Source organism: Vipera ursinii (genome assembly GCF_947247035.1).
Source record: "Vipera ursinii genome assembly, chromosome: 6".
NCBI lineage: Eukaryota > Metazoa > Chordata > Lepidosauria > Squamata > Viperidae > Vipera > Vipera ursinii.
The window spans coordinates 87,984,108-88,005,996 of record NC_139515.1 but is presented as its reverse complement, the minus strand read 5'-3'; the positions used below and the strand labels follow the sequence as shown (position 1 = coordinate 88,005,996).

At 46.9% G+C, this 21,889-nt stretch overlaps 2 protein-coding genes across 2 annotated transcripts in view; one reads left to right on the top strand and one right to left on the bottom strand.

Moving 5' to 3' along the window:
• KLHDC10 (kelch domain containing 10) overlaps nucleotides 1–21,889 on the top strand; it is a 331,421-nt gene that overhangs the window by 146,255 nt on the left and 163,277 nt on the right. The gene's annotated exons all lie outside the window — the stretch shown is intronic.
• The window catches only part of CEP41 (centrosomal protein 41), a 28,788-nt gene that overhangs the window by 6,528 nt on the left and 371 nt on the right, over nucleotides 1–21,889 (bottom strand). Inside the window, exons 2-7 of the mRNA XM_083366144.1 lie at nucleotides 14,441–14,504; nucleotides 10,353–10,400; nucleotides 4,274–4,335; nucleotides 3,856–3,925; nucleotides 1,706–1,850; nucleotides 765–919 (exon numbers count right to left, since the gene is read on the bottom strand). Of these exons, the coding sequence (XP_083222270.1) occupies nucleotides 765–919; nucleotides 1,706–1,850; nucleotides 3,856–3,925; nucleotides 4,274–4,335; nucleotides 10,353–10,400; nucleotides 14,441–14,504 (544 nt within the window). The remainder of the gene's footprint in view (nucleotides 1–764; nucleotides 920–1,705; nucleotides 1,851–3,855; nucleotides 3,926–4,273; nucleotides 4,336–10,352; nucleotides 10,401–14,440; nucleotides 14,505–21,889) is intronic.

Here is a 21,889-nt window from a genome sequence, read left to right as displayed (position 1 = left end):
TTCAAGGTTGCAAAGGCACTGGAAAAAAAGGGACTCGTGACTGGTTTTTTTTTTCCACAGTTGCGATCTTTCCAGCATCACGTGGTCAACATTCAGAGGCTTGGCCACTGGTTCATATTTATGACCATCGCTGCATTCCAAGATCTGCCCACTGCCAGCAGTTCGATCCTCACCAGCTCAGGGTTGACTCGGCCTTCCATTATTCTGAGGTCGGTAAAACGGGGACCCAGATTGTTGGGGGGGGGCAAGAGGCTGACTCTGTAAACCGCTTAGTGAGGGCTGTGACACACTGTGAAGCGGTATATAAGTCTAAGAACTAGTGCTAGTGGTCTACCCTTCCTTCCTTCCTTCCTTCCTTCCTTCCTTCCTTCCTTCCTTCCTTTTCTTCCCTCCTCCCTCTCCCCACCTCCCTCCCTTCCATGATGTGCAATAGTTAGAATGCAGCACTGCGGGTAACTCTGCCCACTGCCTGGAGTTTGATCCTGACTGGCTCAAGGTTGACTCAGCCTTCCATCCTTCCGGGGTCGGTAAAACGACGACCCAGATTGCTGGAGGGCAACAGGCTGACTCTATAAACCGCTTAGAGAAGGCCGCGAAGCGGCATATAAGTCTAAGCGCTATGGCTAACATGGGCTGGTCAGTCGGGATTCCGGCGCCCGTTGCAGGAAGGGCTGCCCCTTCCGTGAGGAAATCAAACCCGCGCCTGTCCTACCCCGGAGGGGAACACGGCGAGCGTCTTGACGGTCCCCGGGCCTTCCTCTCACCTCCCACAAGGTGGCAGAGGTCGTAGGCGTCTCGCTCGCGCACATCCAGCAGCAGGTAGGGACAGTCGGGATAAGGTCTGTCGTTTGGAAGCGCCAGCTCCGCCGTTCTGGGGTCGCCTCTGCCCAGGTCCAGTTCGCCCACCCCACTGATGACGCTGGGAGGAGGAGGAGGAAGGAGAAGCCTTAGCAAGCCTGGAACGGCTTGTTGCAAAAATAAGGATGAGACAGATCGAAAACTAAGTGCACCTCTTTTAGTTCAGGAAGAATGGTAGAATAGAAGCTCAAAGCCATAGACTAAGGTAAGAGAGGAGAGGAGAGAGAGGGAGGGAGGAGTGAGGGAGGAAGGAAGGAAGGAAGGAAAGAGAAGAGGGAGGGAGAGAGGGAAGGAAGGAAGAAGAGAAGAGGGAAGGAAGAAGAAAGAGAGGGAGGGAGGAAGGAAAGAGAAGAGAGAGCAGGAGGGAGGGAAGAAAGAGAAGGGAAGGGAGGAGAGGGAGGGAAGAAAGAAAAGAAGAGCGGGAGGGAGGAAAGAGAAGAGGGGAGAAGAGAGGGAGGGAGGGAGGGAGGAAGGAAGGAAGGAAGGAGAAAAGAAAAAGGGAGGGAGGAAAGAGAAGAGGGAGGGAAGAAGAAAGAGAGGGAGGAAAGAGAAGGGAAGGGGAGAAGGAGAAGGAAGGAAGGTGAAAAGAAGAGAGAGGGAGGGAGGGAGGAAAGAGGAGAGAAGAGAAGAGGGAGGGAGGAAAGGAAGAAGAGAAGAAGAGAGAGAGGGAGGGAGGGAGGGAAGGGAAGGGAAGAGAGGGAGGAAAGGAAGAAGAGAAGAAGAGAGAGAGGGAGGGAGGGAGGGAAGGGAAGAGAGGGAGGAAAGGAAGAAGAGAAGTAGAGAGAGAGGGAGGGAGGGAGGGAGGGAAGGGAAGGGAAGAGAAGAGGGGAGGGGAAAGAGAAGATACCTCTGCAAGGTGGAGCGATGTGACTCGCCAGCTCCTCCGCTGTTGTCGATGAAGAGGATGGGGCTGGCCGGCTTCTCCTGGGGGCTCCCCTTGCCGTTGGTCTCGGCTGCCTCGGGATTGGCCTCCGCAGGAGCAGCGTCGCCTTCTGAGAAAGGGGGCAGGCAGACGGGCGCCTGTAACTCTCCCAGGCCGACGCCGAGAAAGTGGAAGCCCCCCCCCAGCCCCCCTCCCAAAAGGTCCCTCTCCGTTTGCTTCTCCCGGCGGCCGAGAGGATGGCTCTGGGGGGGGGCCCTCCCGAGCAGGAGTTGGGGGGCTTCTCTTTCCCCCCTGCCGTTCCCTCGCAAGAGGAGCCCCTTGACCCAGAGACGAGCGCCGAGTCTTCCTCCACGTGTTTCATCTCTTTCTTTGCATCCCGCCTTCATTATTATTATTATTATTATTATTATTATTATTATTATTATTATTATTATTATTATTATTTACAAAACTCAAGATGGGGAACGTATCCGTCACAGCTCCCTGCTCCTATTTTCCCCACCGCAGCAACAACAACAACCCTGAGGGGCGGACTGGGCTGGGAAAGAGGGACTGGCTCGAAGTCACCTCGCCGGCTTTTACGCCTCAAGCGGGACTAGAACTCGCCGCCTCCTGGTGATTGGCCCCAAATCAGCCAGCCGGGTTCTCGAGGCGGGATTCGAACTCCTAGGTTCCTGTCGATTGGGCCAGAGAGCCACCTAGCCAGCTTTCGTGCCTAAGGCAGAACTAGAACTCCCCGTCTCCCAGTGACTGATCCAAACTCATCCAGCCAGCTTTTGCGTCTAAGGCGGGATTAGAACTCACCGTCTCCTGGCGACTGGCCCAAAGTCACCCAGCCAGCTTTCCCGCCCAAGGCGGGACTAGAATTCACAGCCGCCTGTTTTCTGGCCTGATGGCTTAACCATTAGACCAACCGGCTGCCCCTTGTTCCATAGCCATCTGCTAAGAGGCAGAGCAGAGATTTTGCATACAGAGACGCCCCCCCCCAGGTATGAAACGTGAGAATCCCATTTGAAAGACAACCCCCCCCCCCAAAAAAAAAATTCTATAGAGGGACTCAGATGTGTCTCTGGCCTCAGGATGCAAAGCAGCCATTTTGTGTTTTCAATCCATGCATATAGATGTCATTTGACATGCAACCCGGAATGGGATAGAGGTAAAACAAGACAGAACAGCAATCTATCTATCTGTCTGTCTGTCTGTCTGCTTGCCTTCCTGCCTGCATCTGTCTCTCTATATCTATCTATCATCTACCTACACGTATCTATATTTGTCTGTCTATGTCTGTCTATCCATTCATCCATCCATCACTATCATCTATCTATCATCTATCTATCTATCTATCTATCTATCTATCTATCTATCTATCTATCTATCTATCTATCTATCTATCTATCTATCTGTCTGTCTGCTTGCCTTCCTGCCTGCATCTGTCTCTCTATATCTATCATCTACCTACGCGTATCTATATTTGTCTGTCTATGTCTGTCTATCCATCCATCCATCACTATCATCTATCTATCTGTCTGTCTGTCTGTCTGTCTGTCTGTCTGTCTGTCTATCTATCTATCTATCTATCTGCCTATCATCCGTCTGTCTGCTTGCCTTCCTTCCTGCCTGCCTGTCTCTCTATATCTATCTATCTATCTGTCTGTCTGTCTCTGTCTGTCTATCTACCTACGCGTATCTATATTTGTCTGTCTATATCTGTCTGTCTATCCATCCATCCATCACTATTATCTATCTATCTATCTATCTATCTATCTATCATCTATCTATCTATCTATCTATCTATCTATCTATCTATCTATCTATCTATCTATCTATCTATCTATCTACCCACACACACACACTAATAACTGTTAAACGTTTGTGTGTTTTATTCTCGTTGTAGGCCGCTCGGTGTCGCCTTGAAGCACAGGAGGGGCAGCAAATAAATTTGATAGACAAACAAATAAAAAAGTAAGCTTTCTAGCCAGCCCCCTTTGGTTACAGGGATCTTTAAAAAGCATGGGGGTTTAATCTGTAAGCCACACCCCTTGCAGCAAGATGGGGGGCAAACACATTTAATTAATGCAATGACTGAATGAATGAATGAATGAATGAATGAATACCGTCTAGCTTTTGGCCTTCTTCAGGTGGCCCTTTCACGGTTTCATCCGACAGAGTGGCCACCTGTATCGCCTGCGGGAAGAAGGAAGAGCAGAATCAGCCTAGTAACTAGTTAGCACAGCCTTGACCACACTGAAGATGCTTGTGGACTTCGACCCCCAGAATTCTGGCTGGGGTGGGGAGAGGAGGTGTTAGGGAAGATGCCGGCTGGGGAATTCTGGGAGTTGAAGTCCACACAATGTAAACGCTGCTCTAGAAGTTGCAGGACCACGGACCAGAGGCCATCCGTGTGGGGGAGGGCCTTTCTAAAGGTAGACAGAGCCCACTCGCCCCACCCCCCCACCTCGTTTCTGCACAAACCCCACCAAGATGGAGGGGAGGGGAGTATTTAATAGTCACGGGCCGAAAACGGAAACGTACCAGCTGGGCAAAAGTGGTCACTTTTAGTCTCTTGAAGAGCTCGTCTTTCTTGTATCTGTAATCTGCAAAACACAAGAGGAAAGAGCATTCAGTTAACAGACACAGTGGAGGAAGCAGCTTTTAATTTAGAAAAACCTGGGATTTCAGGACACTTCACACATTCCGTTCACGTGCGTTGTGTCGGGCACAAGTTAACAAGTCACCAGCTCAAAACACTGTAAACATTTTTTTTACAAAATCCCATTTATATCCCGCCCTTCTCCGAAGACTCAGGGCAGCTTACAATCTAAAGCACAACGTGCTTAGCAGTAGCCTTCATTCTATGTCTATGCCTGCTTATTAGGGCTTTCACACACACCCCAAGCGGCATTATTACAAAGTCAGCTTAATTGCCCCCAACAATCTGGGTCCTCATTTGACCTACCTCGGAAGGATGGAAGGCTGAGTCGACCTTGAGCCGGGTGGGACTCGAACCTGCACTAATTGCAGGCAGCTGGTCTTACTTAAGGAGGCATTAGCCCACTGCTTCACCAAGGCTCTGGGTTGGACTAGAAGACCTCCAAGGTTCCTTTTTTTAAAAAAATCCCATTTATATCCCACCCTTCTCCAAAGACTCAGGGCAGCTTACAATCTAAAGCACAATGAGCTTAGCAATAGCCTTCATTCTATGTATATGCCTGCTTATTATTAGGGCTTTCGGGGGCCCCCAAGCGGCATTATTACAAAGTCAGCTTAATTGCCCCCAACAATCTGGGTCCTCATTTGACCTACCTCGGAAGGATGGAAGGCTGAGTCGACCTTGAGCCTGGTGGGACTCGAACCTGCACTAATTGCAGGCAGCTGGGGTTACTGAAGGAGGCATTAGCCCACTGCTCCACCAAGGCTCTTACGTGCCACCATAGCTATACACAAAAATCGGGTTAAGTTAAATCGGGACTAGAAAAGGTCAGTGGGATTCATGGGGTGGAGGGGGGATTCGGGTCTATGTGGACTTCAACTCCCACGCCTGGCTGGCTGGCTGGGGAATTCTGGGAGTTGAAGTCCACAGACATCTTAAAAGTTGCCGAGTTTGGAGAATCCCGGTCGCTACGTCGTGAGATGCTCAGAGCTGTTTTAACGTGGTGGCCGTGTAAATCTTTCAGATAAATAAGCCAAGAAATCCAGTTCACCCAGTGCGTTTTCCTCCAGTTTGGGTTTCTGAAATGTGTACAATTCATGGAAGTAAACCTCGGCCCAGCTTGAGGTCTGCCGTGACAAAGTCTTCGTATCTCTACTCTCGACTCCGTTTTCGCTTGATGAAAGTGCAGCTGTGCCTTCACAAGCGGAGCATCTAGTTTTCCTTGTGCTCTGGCAAAGCTGTTCATTTCATTTATTTTGGTTGCTGCCCGCCTTAATTATTTTTATAAACAGGTCAAGGGGGCAAACATGCCTATTACTCCTTCCTTTCTCCCTCTTATTTTCACCACGGCAACCCTGGGAGGTGAGCTGGGCTGACACAGGGTTTCAGCACGAAGGCAGGACTAGAACTCACCGTCTCCTGGTGATTGGCTCAAAGACACCTAGGGGGCTTTCACGCCTAAGGCGGGGCTAGAATTCACCGTCTCCTGGTGATTGGCCCAAAGACACCCAGCCAGCGTTCATGACCGAAGGCGGAACTAGAATTTACCGTCTCCTGGTGATTAGCCCAAAGTCACCTATCCAACGTTCATGACCTAAGGTGGAACTAGAATTCAGTCTCCTGGTGATTGGCCCAAAGTCACCCAGCCAGCGTTCATGACTGAAGGCGGGAGAACTCACCGTCTTCTGGTGATTGGCCCAAAGACACCCAGCCAGCGTTTATGACCGAAGGCGGGACTAAAACTCACCGTCTTCTGGTCATTGGCCCAAAGTCACCCAGCCAGCGTTCATGACCGAAGGCGGGACTAGAATTCACCGTCTCCTGGTCATTGGCCCAAAGATCCCCAGCCAGCGTTCATGACCGAAGGCGGGACTAGAACTCACCGTCTCCTGGTGATTGGCCCAAGGTCACCCAGGGGGCTTTGACGCCTAAGGCAGGACTACAACTCACCATCTCCCAGTTTCTGGCTTGTGCCTTCACCACTAGACCAAACTGGCTCTCAGTTTCGTCCATTTGAAGCACGCCTCGAAATCAAGGGTGTCCAACCTTGGCAACGTTAAGACCTGTGGACTTCAACTCTTGCGCATGGCTGACTGGGGAATTCTGGGAGTTGAAGTCCACAAAGTTGCCACGGTTGGACAGCCCTGATTTCAGTCTCTTCCAAGGGGTTTGTCCCCATTGCATAATTTAGCATGCCCTAAGGCCCCCCTCCCCCACTTGCAATTGGCAGCTTGATGAATACAAATCATAGCCTTCCAGATAATATGAGCAAGGAAGCATAATTACTCAACTAGTGTTTCACTGTCGACAGAAGTGGGGGTTTGCACTATTTTAAAAGAAACAACAACACAACATCTTTCATCACCTGACACTGGCCTGAAAACAAGGGTGATTTCCCATCATAATCAGACCAAGATTAATTTATTTGTTTTAGTCTACGACGGCATCCACAAAAGGTCACGCAATCCCTGATTTATAAATTCTGTCTAAATAAAGCAGTATCAAATATATATTTTGTAGGTATATATATATATAAAAAAGATAGGTGGACAATCAGATATGTGGACCCTCAAGAGCAAGGTATTTTACTGCTAAAAATCACACCAAAAAACTCACGCAAGCACAGTGAGGCATTTAGCGGCCGCTTCCTGACTTAACCACGGATAGATTTTGTAATCTTTGGCCTCCTGGCTCCAATATTTCAGCAATGATCATAAAACACCTCCCAAATATAAGAATTTCCCTTAGGTGCCCAATATAACATCTGCCACGCCGGCAGCCCAAAATTCATTGTTCCTCCCCGGTCCCCAGCGCAGTCTACCTGGAGCTGGTTCAGAAGATCCCTTGCAGTTTTCAGACATTTTGCATCCAAGACGCAACGCCCGTTTCCAAAAAAGCAGTTTATTCTTTCAGAGCGGAGGAGCGAATGCCGGTTTTGCAAAGAGGAATGATTTGGAATTGTCCTTTCTCCTTTCCGCACCTCGGAGAGGCGAGCGAGGAAGTCGGTTTTGAGTTTCCAGCTTTTCTCAGCGCTCCACTCGAGTTACAGGAGGAGGACAGTGGCGACCCTGTGTGGGCTTTTCCCGATTGCCTCTCGGGGTCTCAGGTATCCATGAGAAAGCTAAGTTACCTCAAGCCACACACACAAGCCGCTATTCACTCCCAGAGCACGCTTTTGCCACCTAAGCAGAGCTGAAGCACAATGCGAGGCTCACACAAAAGGACATCCTAGGACTGTGGAGTAGAGGGGTTCAAAGCAAAACAAAAAATGGACCGAAACACAGCACGGATTGTGACGGTGTCACAACAAACCACGGGGCTCGTATTTCAGTACTCAATAAGCCCCCGGTTAAAAAAGGATGTTATGAAAGCAATCGTTTCAGCCAGACAAAACGGTCTGGATGAACAGCGGAGGAAGAGCGGAGGAAGAAAAATAAAACTCCGGGTACAACTTTAAACCAGTTGTACCCGGAGCTCTGCCAACATGACACAATACTCCTAAAAACCAAGGCAGGCACTTCAGAGCCTCTTGAGATGTTTCCCAGATTCCATCCGGAGCAGCCAAGGCTGCCGGCAGCAAAAGACCGTAGGAAGGGTGTTTGAAACGCAGAGACGGCACCGGGCGCCCATCCCTGGCTCATTAAGCCGGTTCCCATGTGCAAAAACAGACACACCCAAGTTCACAATGCAGGAAATATTAGCATTGTGGACGAGGGGGGAGGGGTGTTAGGGGGGATTATTTTTTTTAAAGTCCCAATTAATGCAGGTGGGGCCAGATTACGATCCTGAAAGTCAGGTGTTAAGATTATTCTAGGAAGAGGGCGGAACCTGGATTGAGACGGCTCTTCGTGGCACTTGTGGAAGCAAAATTAAGCAAAATGAAGCAAAGTAGGAAAGAGACGGTTTGGGGTATGGGGCGAAAGTGCTAGCCTAGAAAGCAGGCGACGGTGAGCTCTAGTCCCGCTTTTGGCGTGACTCAGGCCAATCAGCAGGAGACAGTAAATTCTAGTCCTGCCGTATGCATGTAAGCAGCTGGATAACTGTGGGCCAATCACCAGGAGACGGGGAGTTCTAGTCCCGCTTTAGGCACAAAAGGCTGGCTGGGTGACTTTGGACCAATCCCCAGGAGACGGGGAGTTCTAGTCCCGCTTTAGGCACAAAAGGCTGGCTGGGTGACTTTGGACCAATACCCAGGAGACGTGTTCTAGTCCTGCTTTAGGCACAAAAGGCTGGCTGGGTGACTTTGGACCAATCCCCAGGAGACGGGGAGTTCTAGTCCTGCTTTAGGCACAAAAGGCTGGCTGGGTGACTATGGACCAATCCCCAGGAGACAGGGGAGTTCTAGTCCCGCTTTAGGCACAAAAGGCTGGCTGGGTGACTTTGGACCAATACCCAGGAGAGGTGTTCTAGTCCTGCTTTAGGCACAAAAGGCTGGCTGGGTGACTTTGGACCAATCCCAGGAGACGGGGAGTTCTAGTCCCGCTTTAGGCACAAAAGGCAGCTGGGTGACTTTGGACCAATCCCCAGGAGACGGGGAGTTCTAGTCCCGCTTTAGGCACAAAAGGCAGCTGGGTGACTATGGACCAATCCCCAGGAGACGGGGAGTTCTAGTCCCACTTTAGGCACAAAAGGCTGGCTGGGTGACTTTGGCCCAATCCCCAGGAGACGGGGAGTTCTAGTCCCGCTTTAGGCACAAAAGGCTGGCTGGGTGACTTTGGACCAATACCCAGGAGACGTGTTCTAGTCCTGCTTTAGGCACAAAAGGCTGGCTGGGTGACTTTGGACCAATCCCCAGGAGACGGGGAGTTCTAGTCCCGCTTTAGGCACAAAAGGCTGGCTGGGTGACTTTGGACCAATACCCAGGAGACGTGTTCTAGTCCTGCTTTAGGCACAAAAGGCTGGCTGGGTGACTTTGGACCAATCCCAGGAGACGGGGAGTTCTAGTCCCGCTTTAGGCACAAAAGGCAGCTGGGTGACTTTGGCCCAATCCCCAGGAGACGGGGAGTTCTAGTCCCGCTTTAGGCACAAAAGGCTGGCTGGGTGACTTTGGCCCAATCCCCAGGAGACGGGGAGTTCTAGTCCCGCTTTAGGCACAAAAGGCTGGCTGGGTGACTTTGGACCAATCCCCAGGAGACGGGGAGTTCTAGTCCCGCTTTAGGCACAAAAGGCTGGCTGGGTGACTTTGGACCAATCCCCAGGAGACGGGGAGTTCTAGTCCTGCTTTAGGCACAAAAGGCTGGCTGGGTGACTTTGGACCAATCCCCAGGAGACGGGGAGTTCTAGTCCCGCTTTAGGCACAAAAGCCTGGCTGGGTGCCTGGAGTCCATCATTCTCTCAGTCCAACTCACCTCCCAAAGATCTTGTAATGGGGAAAACAGGAGGATGAAAGAGTGTTAGGTATGTTTGCCCCCTTCAGTTACTTATAAAGTAATAAAGGTTGGATAACATTCTAATACATGAATAAATAAAACAGCCCCTTTTTGCGAACGCTCCGCCAGCGCTTCCCAAACTCCCCAAGTTCTCATCAGTGTCCAGAGCTGGCTGGGGGATTCTGGGAGCTGAAGTCCACCCATCTTAAAAGTTGCCCCGTTTGAGAAACACTGGACTGGTCTACGACCCTGAGTAAGCGTGCCAGACCTATGGAACTGCTTGCCGGTTGAGCTCCGGATGGCCCCCGACCTTCGCTCCTTCCGGCGCGATCTAAAAACGTATTTATTTGAGCAATCTGACCTGGTTTGATGAGGTAGGGTTGGGGTTTTTAATACATTTTAATTATTGTTTTAAACTTGGGCATTTATTTAATCGTTTTCAACTTTTGTATTCTGTTTTTATATTTATTGCCCTGTACACCGCCCTGAGTCCTTCGGGAGAAGGGCGGTATAAAAATATAATAAATAAATAAATAAACAAATAAGCTGACCGTAGACACGTGAGTTCTGCTTGCAATATTTCAGTACTTACTTCTCTGGATCTCTTCTAGTTTTTCAGTGTACTTGGTCATACTGCTACCTGTGGAAGAAAAGGCATTTATGAAAGAGATGAAAACCTTAAGCAAAAAAACTCCGCCATCTATTTATTCCGAGTGAACCACTGATGTGGCAACGAACGAGATTAGCAGGGCTGGAGAAATCAGAAGCATCTGGCTTTGGGCATTTGGAAATATTTCTTTCTTTCTTGCGTATTCCTCTCCAAAGACCTCTGAAGGGAAGAGATTTTTCTCCTGCCTATTTATTCTTGTCCTCTCGAGAATATAGATTAATAAGGCTGAGAAAATAAAGTCGGCCCAGGCTTGGTCTTGTAAGCAGGTTATTTATTTTCCCAGTTGCCTGCAGGAATCAATACTATTGATTTGGTCAATGACCAGGAAAAAATTAAAACAAACAAACCCCCGGAACAAAAAAAAACAGGGAAGTCAATAAACACAATAAAACACTGACAGATAGCAAAACAAATCACCGATGATCGTCATCACCTTCAATCCTCTGTTACTGTATTAATACAGCTGTTTTTTAATTGAAAAGTTTTACAATACATTTTTTATAACAAAACAAAACCCCTCCCAACCCACCCCCCCTTCCCCAACCCTCCCCAACCCCTCCCTCCCTTCCCCCTCCCCCCTCCCCGACTTCCCAGAGCTCAATACAAGGTATAAAAGTACAATCATAATCTACCTTATGCAAACAACAATAAACTATTAAATCTATCGCACTTTAACTCTTATAAAATGACTACAAGCAATATAAATGTCACATCGATACTTATTCAAATGCTAGGTGAAACTTTTTAGTCCCATATTTCTTCTGGATGTAATCAATCCATTTTTTTCCACTCCACAATATATCTCTGTTGCGAATGGTCTTTCAAGTACGCTGAAATCTTTGCCATTTCCGCCAGGTTGGAGACTTTTAAAGTCCATTCTTCTATAGTCGGCAGTTCTTCCTTCTTCCAATATTGCCCTGCTAAAAGTCTCGCTGCCGTAATTAAATTCAACATCAACTTAGTCTCCACAACGGTAGTATCAGTAATAATGCCCAGTAAAAACAATTGCGGACAAAACTTTATCCTATTAATACAGCTGTTTAGCCGGGTGACAAATCTAAACCATTAAAAATAAAAAGCTATAGGTCCCCTACAGCTAATAATTCAGATGTATCAAACCAAGCAGGATTTTAAAACAATGGTAAATATGCCTTTGACTAATTAGACATTGCTTTTATCACAGGAACAAACGCAGCCTACGTAATCAATCCTTTAATCAGTCAAACACACAGCAGCACAGGTGATCGATAATTTTAAATCCGGAAGGAGAAGGTTCATGTAAAATTTAAATAGCCTCCTCGGGAATTTATCCATTAGGAGTAAAGTGTACACATAGTCCTTGACTTACAACCGTTGGTTTGAAGCGAAGACACTAAAAAAAAAAAAAAAGGGACTTATGACCGTTTTTCACGCTTACATCCTTTCCAGCACCTCACGTGATCAAAATTCAGACGCTTGGCGACGGGCTCACACTTAATGACCGTCGCTGTGTCCCGAGGTCACGTGATCCCCTTTTGCGACCTTCTCGCAGGCAATGTCACTGGGGGAAGCCGGATTCACTTAACAACCGTGTCACTAACTTAACAACCGCAGCGATCCCCTTAACCACCGGGGCGAGAAAAGTCGCAAAATGGGGGCAAAAACTCACTCAAGCGACAGAAATTTGGCGGCCAGCTGTGGTCTTTAGACCAACTTCAATGTCTCCGTAAAATTTACGGAGGTGTCCACCTCCACCGCCACCCTGGGCGCTGCTCAGTTACGGGTATTTTACTATATATCCGTGTCAGAGCACGCGCACAATCCTATCGCGTGCGGCAACCCAGGAGCAGACGCAGCAAACGGTGGTTGCTAACAAGTGGTGGTTTATCTACAATATCTGCAATGCTGTTGTGGGAAGTCAGCCCCCCACCCCGGAGAAAGAAATATTTTTGGAAATATTTAAAAGGCAGAATATATTCCCCTAAAAATGATTTTAAAAGCAGAAAACAACCCCGCCCCCCAGGTCTCTCTATCCCAAACAGAAACCGAGCCTGTGATAAATCTTGTCAGAATGACTGGGGTCAGGAAACGGGGATTAGGAAGAAAGATCGCTAGAAGCAACAATCCCTCACACCAAAAATCCAACACTCATCAGCCCCAGCCCCAGGGGAAGCAGGATATGACCCTTGGGACATCATAGGATTAACCCACCACCATCAGAATACCAGAAAGGCTCAGACTCAGGTCAAAGTTCACGCCACAGGAAGAAGGCTCCAGAAGGTATAAAAACCCACTCCCTACATGTGCTCGCTCTCTTTTTTTTCTTCCAGAGCCATCTTCCTGCCTGGCTCTCCTCTTCAATAAACTGCAACCTTCTTTCTAAAGCGGTCGCCGTGTTGCTTCTTCCCGGCTTGGACCGAACCCTGATGCAAGACTTTTCCTTCGGCACTATACAAGTATTCCCTAGGAACAATATACTGTATATACTTGAGTATAAGCCGAATTTTTCAGCCCACTTTTTGGGCTGAAAAAATCCACTTCAGCTTATACTCCAGTGAACAAAAAAAAGAACTTCCACCCCCCAGTTTGGAGAGCTGCTGCTTTCGTCAAACATGGATGAAGGCAGCAGCTCTCCAAACGGGCGGTGGCGGTTTGGAGAGCTGCGCGCGCAGCTCCGCCGCCACCTCTGCAAGCCTCCGCTGAGAGAATGGGGCGGTGGAAGCTTGCCACCCATTTTCTCGGCGAAGACTTCTTTCGGGGGATCCAGCCTCTGCCGCCCCCTTCTCTCAGCTGAATGAGGCAGTGGAGCACTCCGCCGAGAGAATGGGGTGGCTTGCTGTTGGCGCGGTGCGGCGTGGCAGAGGCTGGATCCCCCGAAAGAAGTCTTCGCCGAGAAAATGGGCGCTGAGACGAGAGAATGAGGCGTTGGAGCGCTCCGCGAAGTATGGGGCGGTGGAAGCTTGCCCACCGCCCCATACTTCGCGGAGCGCTCCAACCGAGAGAATGGGGAGCACTCCGCCGAGAGAATGGGGTGGCAGCTGAGAGAAGGCAGCTGAGAGAAGGGGGCGGCAGAGGCTGCATCCTCCGAAAGAAGTCTTCGCCGAGAAAATGGGCGCTGAGACGGGAGAATGAGGCGTTGGAGCGCTCCGCGAAGTATGGGGCGGTGGGTAAAATTAGGGGTCTCGGCTTATACTCGAGTTGGCTTATACTCAAGTATATACGGTACCCACACGGGCTACGAGCCGAATCCAGCAAACAGCAAATACAGCAGGAAAAGGGAAAAGAAAAAAAAAAGAAGGCACACTGGCAGGTAAAAGGTAAAGGTTCCCCCGCACATGCGTGCTGGTCGTTTCCGACTCTAGGGGCCGGTGTTCATCTCCGTTTCAAAGCCGAAGAGCCAGCGCTTGTCCGAGGACGTATCTGTGGTCACGTGGCTGGCATGAGTAGACGCCAGAGGCGCACGGAACGCTGTTACCTTTCCCACCGGAGCGGTCCCTATTTTTCTACTTGCATTTTTATGTGCTTTCGAACTGCTAGGTTGGCAGAAGCTGGGACGAGTAACAGGCGCTCACTCTGTTACACGGCACTCGGGATTCGACCCGCCAAACTGCCGACCTTCTGATCGACAATCTCAGCGTCCTAACCCACTGAGCCACCGCGTCCCTTCAACACTGGCAGAGCCTCCCCCTTTTTTTTTTACACAGGCTCTTAAAGAGACAACAGACACATTCCCGTCATTGCGTCAGCTGGTCAGCTCTTTAAACCATCCCCTTGACAATCTGCCTGGAAGAAATGCAGATGGCAGAACTGTTCAATCTCCGGTTGAAGAATGGCGATTCAGCAGCTTAGGGAAGGCTGGATTTAGCCTTTAGGAGCTTGCTTGTGCTCTGGGTGAAGTCACAACTTTTCACACAAAGCCCACGCTCGGCCGTAGAAAGTGAAAGACCCTCGCGCACTTTGCTTTGCCTTCAAACTTTTTCTGCCACACCCCCCCCCCCGAAATCCCCGAATAGGAGCAGGGTTTAACTTACCGGTGTCAAGGCGAGTTTTTACGTGCTGGTATTTAGGATTCTGTGGGATCCTTTTGGTCAAAAACTGCTTGCAGGGAGGGAGGGAAAGAGGAAAAAGAATATGATCAGAAAATTATCCAGGAGGAAGGAAAAAGCAGTGTGGGTTGTGATTCTGCGCACAACGATTGAAGACAACGAGTGCAAGATGCTGAAGCCCCCAAAGTCCATACAGGCAGTCCTCAACTTACAAGCATTCGTTTAGTGACCGTTCAAAGCTACAAAGGCAATGGGAAAAGGAACGTTTAAGGACCGCTTTTCACTTATGACCGTGGCAGCCTCCCCGTGGTCACGTGATCAAAATTCAAAGGCTTGGCAACAGGCGTGTGTTTTATGTCGGTGTCCCGGGGTTACGCAATCCCCTTTTGCGACCTTCCGATAAGCAAAGTCCACCTCACAACTGCAGTGATTCACTTGACAACCAGGGCAAGGAAGGTGGTAAAATAGGGAAAAACTCAGTTAACAGCTGTTTCGTTTAGCAACGGAAATTATGGGCTCAATTGTGGTTGTAAGTTGATTATATATATATGTGTGTGTGTGTGTGTGTGTGTGTGTGTGTGTGTCAAGGGATTCGTATTTGTCAAGGCTTTTTTTTTAAAGCACCTTGCTAATTAACTCTTTCATTCCTGTATTGGCCTGTCTCAAGGCTTATCCACAGGATATAGTCAACTATGACAGCTCATTATTTGTGCAAATTATTCAAATTGCTAATAAAGAATTTTGGGAGGCTGATATGGCCATTTCGAACTCTTTATGTTTGAATCTCAGATAAAGGGTATGACTGACTGATGAGAACATAAAGAGTTCGAAATGGCCATATCAGCCTCCCAAAATTCTTTATTAGCAATTTGAATAATTTGCATATATATATATATATATATATATATATATATATATATATATATATATATATATATATATAATCAAAAAAATAAAGGGAACAGAAAATAAGATATCCTACTATTAAATACAGTACATTGTGTTGTTTAAGTGTTCCCTTTATTTTCATATATATATATATCTTTGCTCATTCGGGTTTTTTCCCATGTAGAATTGGAGGTATCAGGGCAACGTTTCGACAAAATCTCATCCATCACACATCTAAAGCTGAAATTTTTCCAAACATTTTCAAGTTGTGGAGCCTGCTGGTTAAAAAAAAATTAAAAACCTGGACACTGATTAAGAAGAAAAGCTCCAGGGACAGAAAATTAGCTGCACTTGATTAGCCATTCCCCCCCCCCCTTTGAGTATTTTATAGAACCTCCATCAGGTTCTCATGAAACCCTAAAACTGGATGTGTGGAGTGTTCCAACAGCGAAAAAGCCCGCGGCTCTGTTGTGGGTGGAGAGGGAGAAACCCCATTACATGAGCATAAGCACAAATCACCCGTCAACACAGTTTAATACATTAAGAAACAAGTGTTTTAATAACTTTAGATAGCAAGGATAACGTTCCCACAAGTTTCCTTCCCTGCAACAGTCACTCTGAACCAGGAATGAAGGGAAGAAAAAACAAGATCTGATACATGAAGGACAGCTGTCGTTTATTTATTGGTTTATTTTTATACCCCACCTTTGTTACTTTTACAAACCTGTGTAAACTTGCCTGTTTGCTTAATTTTGGGCTCAGTACGTTGCATCAACCCAAAAAAATGTGATGTATTAATTTAATCCAGTGTTTCCTGATCCCAATCAGCATACATAATGGCACCTGACATCATTCCACCTATATTATCCCGGCACTAGCCTGCCAAATCTTATTATCAACAGCTGTGGGAGCTAAATTTCAACACATCTTAAGCAAACCAGCTTAGAGGACGGTCAGCCTATTTTCCGCTTAAAGAATTTCAAATTCGGGAAGGTCTCTATCGCCATTTAATTTCTGCAGAATTCACAGATAAATGAGATAAGCAAATAAGAGAGTTGGATGGGACCCTGGAGGTCTTCTAGTCCAACCCCCTCGCTCAGGCAGGAGATCCTACGCCATTCCAGACAAATGGCTGTCCAGTCTCTTCTTAAAACTCTCTATTGATGGAGCACCCGCCACTTCTGGAGGCGAGGCCGTTCCACTGGTTGATTGTTTATCACTGTCAGAAAATTTCTCCTTAGTTCTAGGTTGCTTTTCTCTTTATTCAGTTTCCAACCCTTGTTTCTTGTCTTGCATTCCGGTGCTTTGGAGAATGGGTTGACCCCGGCTTCTTTTTGGCAGCCCCCCCCCCAAATATTGAAACACTGCTATCATGTCATCCCTAGTTCTTCTATAATATATATCCGTGGTGGCGAATCTGTGGCACGCGTACCACAGGTGGCACGCAGAGCCCTCTCTGTGGACCCGCGTGCTGTCGCACCAGTCCTAGGCCTTCAGCTGGGTTTTATAAAATCTTTTTGCTTTAGGCCTCTGCTGCAGTGTGCAAAAAAAAAAAGTTTCAATCAATCAATCAATCAATTGCAACTTCTCGCGTGGAAAGGAAAGATCTCGCAAAGTTGGAATTGATTGATTGAACTTTTTAGTCCCACCCAGTCTGCCGTTACCACCGCAGCCACGCCCACCCAAAGGGCCACGCCCACCTGGCACCCGATGATACATAAATGGGTTTTGGTTTGCAGTTTGGGCACTCGGTCTCTAAAAGGTTTGCCATCACTGATATATATTATAGAATTTGTTTGTGTATGTGTGTGTGTGTGTGTGTGTGTGTGTATGTATATGTGTGTATATATGTGCGTATGTATGTATGTGTATATATGTGTATATGTCTATGTCTATGTACGTGTGTGTGTGAGGACCCAGATTGTTGGGGGCAATAAGCTGACTTTGTAATAATGCCACTTGGGGGGGGGGGCAAAAGCCCTAATAAGCAGGCATATACATAGAATGAAGGCTATTGCTAAGCACATTGGTTTGTGCTTAAATTGTAAGCCGCCCTGAGTCTTCGGAGAAGGGCAAGGATTTAAATGGGACTAAAAATTATATATATATATATATATATATATATATATATATATATATATATATATATATATATATATATATATATATATATATAATTTTATAAATCCCAGAAGAAGGAAGCTGAAGCCACCAGCCTGATGATGACGGATGGGATTCCGTTGAAACGTTGCTCCTACACCTTTAGTTCTACGCGGAGAAAAACCCGAATGACCAAAGATCCACATACGAACACCCGCGAAAACCTCAGAAAACAAATATATATATATATATATATATATATATATATATATATATATAGAGAGAGAGAGAGAGAGAGAGAGAGAGAGAGAGAGAGTGTTTTTGAGCACCTTGTCAACCCAAAGAAGCTTGAAATAGCTATATCAGTCTCCCTTTAATTCTTTGTCAGCAATCCAAATTTATTTTATATATATGTGTGTGTGTGTGTGTATGTTTATGTGTGTGTATATGTGTGTATGTATACACACACACACACACGTGTCTTGAGTGTTTTTGAGCACCTTGTCAACCCAAAGAAGCTTGAAATAGCTATATCAGTCTCCCTTTAATTCTTTGTCAGCAATCCAAATTTTCTGTGTGTGTGTGTGTGTGTGTGTGTCCTTTTGCCAGCTGGGCCTGCATTATTTGCTTAACACAAAAGTTACGATACAAAAACTACGAGTAGCGCAAAGAGCCACGGAAAGAGACATGCTTGGCTCTCACGAGACAAGGGAGAAAGACCTACACATGGATTAGGGAACAAACAAAAATATAGGATGCCGTCAAAAGAGTAAAAGAATGGAAATGGAAATGGGCGGGTCACACGGCAGGGAGAAGGGATGGCAGGTGGACCAAGGCGGTCATAGAATGGATCCCATCTCAGAAAAAGCGTCCACGAAAGTGGCCTAAAACGAGATGGAGCAACGACACCAGCAAGCACGGTGGGGTTTACATCCCACTATACACGAGTGCGTTGGAGGGCCAGAAGTTGAGAGAAAATGAGCAGGGCAAAGAACAAACACTAGATCAGACCTTCAGAAGAAACACAAACGTTCGGACATTTCAGTCCACGTCGGCTGAGGAATTCTGGCAGTTGAAGTCCACAAGTCATAAAAGGAAGGGCCAAGTTTGAAGACACCCCCCCCTTGCTCTTGCTCAACCGCAAGCTTCACGACTCTGCTGGAGAAAGGTCTCCCCCAGTTCAGCAAAGGCAAATAGCCCAAATAGCTCCAGTGGAAGCCCACCCTTGCTATGACTCCGTGAAAACGGTTAAGGAACTAAGCTCTTATTTTGCCTAGAATGCCGAATAAGAAAGTTGGAAGGGACCCTGGAGGTCTTCTAGTCCAACCCATCACTGGAGCGCTCCATCGCTAGAGATTTTTAAGAAGAGACTAGACCATTCACCTGTCTGAGACGGTATGTAGGTTCTCCTGCTTGAGCGGGAGGGCTGGACTAGAAGATCTCCAAGGTCCCTTCCATTTCTATTCTATTCTATTCATTCTAATTCTATTATTCTGTTCTAGTCTACATTCTATTCTGTTGCTCTATTTTTGCATTCCATTCCTTCTCTTTCTCCATTCTCTTTCTTCTCTTCTCTTCTCTTTCTGCATTCCATTCCTTCTCCTGTTCTATTCTTATTCTTATTCCTGCATTCCATTCCTTCTCCTATTCCATTCCATTCTAATTCTATTCTAATCCATTCCATATTTTCTCTTTTCTTCCCTTCCCTCCCCTCCCCTCCCATTAATTCTATTCTATTCTACATTCTATTCTGTTGCTCTATTTTTGCATTCTATTCCTTCTCTTCTCTTCTATTTCTCCATTCCATTCCTTCTCTATTCTATTCTTATTCCTGCATTCCATTCCTTGTCTTCTATTTCTGCATTCCTTCTCCTATTCTATTCTATTCTATTATTCTATTATTCTATTATTCTATTCTATTCTTATTCTATTCTATTCTTATTCTATTCTATTCTTCAATTCCATTCCATTCTATTCTATTCTATTCTTATTCTATTCTATTCTATTCTATTCTTATTCTATTCTATTCTTCAATTACATTCCATTCCATTCCATTCCATTCCATTCCATTCCATTCTATTCTATTCTTATTCTATTCTTCTATTCTATTCTATTCTATTCTATTCTATTCTATTCTATTCTATTCTATTCTATTCTATTATTCTTATTCTATTCTATTCTTATTCTATTCTATTCTTATTCTATTCTTATTCTAATTCTATTCTATTCTATTCTTATTCTATTCTTCTATTCTATTCTATTCTATTCTATTCTATTCTATTCTATTCTATTCTATTCTATTCTACTCTACTCTACTCTACTCTACTCTACTCTACTCTACTCTACTCTACTCTACTCTACCCTCTGTTCAAACAGGAGATCTTATACCATTTTGGACAAATGCCTGTCTGGTCTCCTCTTAAAAGGAGGGCACACGAAGGACTGAGCAGTGGTAACTGAAACCACGCCAGAGACTTCACACAACGTACACGGGACTTCCCTACCCAACTGAACAGCCGGATTCACGTGAGATGCCGAGGCCAAGCCTTCAAGATTTTCATTTTCAGTCACAGTCTTTTTTTTAATTTTTGTGACGAAACATATGTTTGCTACTTTAGGAATCCTCAAAATGAATCAGCTCAGACACTAGTAGGCTAGGCTGCCTGAGGGAACCTCCCCACTGCCTTTGGGAAGGTCCTACGCCAGGCCAGGTCAGCCGCGAAAGATGCAGCCCCTTTGCTAGTCCCAGCTTCAACAGCACTTCAGAATTACACGCAGTCCTCTACTTACGACCACAACTGACGCCGGCATATCTGTTGGGGAGCCAGAAGGTCGCTAAGTGAGATTTGCCCCATTTTACGAACCCTTCTGGCCACAGTTGTTCAGTGAATCTCTGCAGACGTTAAATTAGTAACACGATTGCTAAGTAAATCCGGCATAAAGTAAAAAAGTAAAAGGTTGTTGTTAAATGTTGTTGCAACTCTGGGTCACTAAACAAACCGTTATAAGTCAAGGACTATCTGTACTGAATTATCAGAGAATTACAGGTAGTCCTTGATAGGCAGCCATTCATTTGGCAACTGTTCAAAGTTACAAAAGCAACGAAAAAAAGTGATTTAGGACCGTTTTTTGCACTCGCGACCGTGGCAGCACCCACTGGTCACCTGATCAAAATTCAGAGGCTTGGCAACTGGCATGCACTTATGACGGCGCCCCTGTTCCGGGGGCCATGCGACCCCCTTTTGTGACCTTCTGAGAAGCAAAATCAGTGGGGTCACTATGTCAATCTCTCCCCCACCCCAGTGACTTTGCTTACCTGAAGGCGCCCCCCTCCCAGCTCACAAATAGCGATCACGTGATCCCCCGGGGACCCTACAACTTTCATAAATACATGCAGTTGTGCCAAGCGTCCAAAATTTGATGACATGAACCGGGGGGTGGGGGGGTGGGGCGGGATGTTGCAACGGTCATAAGTACAAGGACTGCTCATAAGTCACTTTTTAATAATAATAAGTCCTTATTGATTAGCCCTTGGGCCATATCTATTTAAGCAATCCGGTCTGGTCTGAGGGGTTTAATTTTAATTGTGGTTTTAATTTATCTTCTACATTTGGGCAGTAGGGCTTAATTTATTTTCAATTTTCTGTATTTGTGCATTTTGACATTTATGTCACTGTTCACCGCCCTGAGTCCTTAGGGAGAAGGGCGGTATACAAATCAAATAAATAAATAAATAAATATCAGAAGTCACTTTTTACAGTGCCAATGTAGCTTTGAACACACGGACAGCCCCGTATTTTCCCCCACCCCCACCCCAGCCAGGAAGGCTTTGAATGATTTGGAGCCAGTCTTTCTCCACTCGGCCTACCTCGCAGGGTTGTCGTTAACGGAAAAGAGAGCCAGGGTCGCTACTTATGGGTCCGGAGCCCCTAGAGTGGGCTAAATCGAACCAAATAGAGCCCTGGGCATCCAAACCGACCAGGTGACACCTGCCCCCCCCCTTCCCAAGCACCCAATTACCTCTTTTTTTCTTTTGGTTTAAATTCCAATTTTCTGGCTGAGCTCCTGTCACTGCCCGCCCTTCTCCATTTTAGAAGCACCAGAAATGCATCCATCGAAGAAAACCGCCCCCAGGTTTGATTGACAGCTCCCCCCACCAACTCCCTCAGGATATTGAGGAAACCCCCCCCCAGTGATGAGTCCTGTATATTTCCCTCCCCCCCCCGCCCTCGGCCCCCTCAGTCAGGGAGGCTCTTTCGAGTGATTTGGAGAGCCAGTCCCTCTCCACCCGGCCTACCTCGCAGGGTTGTCGTCAGGGGAAAGAGAGCCCTACCTGTGGGTCCGGAGCCCCCCCCCCCAGTGGGCTAAATCGAACCAAATAGAGCCCAAATAGATCCCAAACGACCAGGGGACCCCCACACACACAAAAGCACCCCATTACGATTT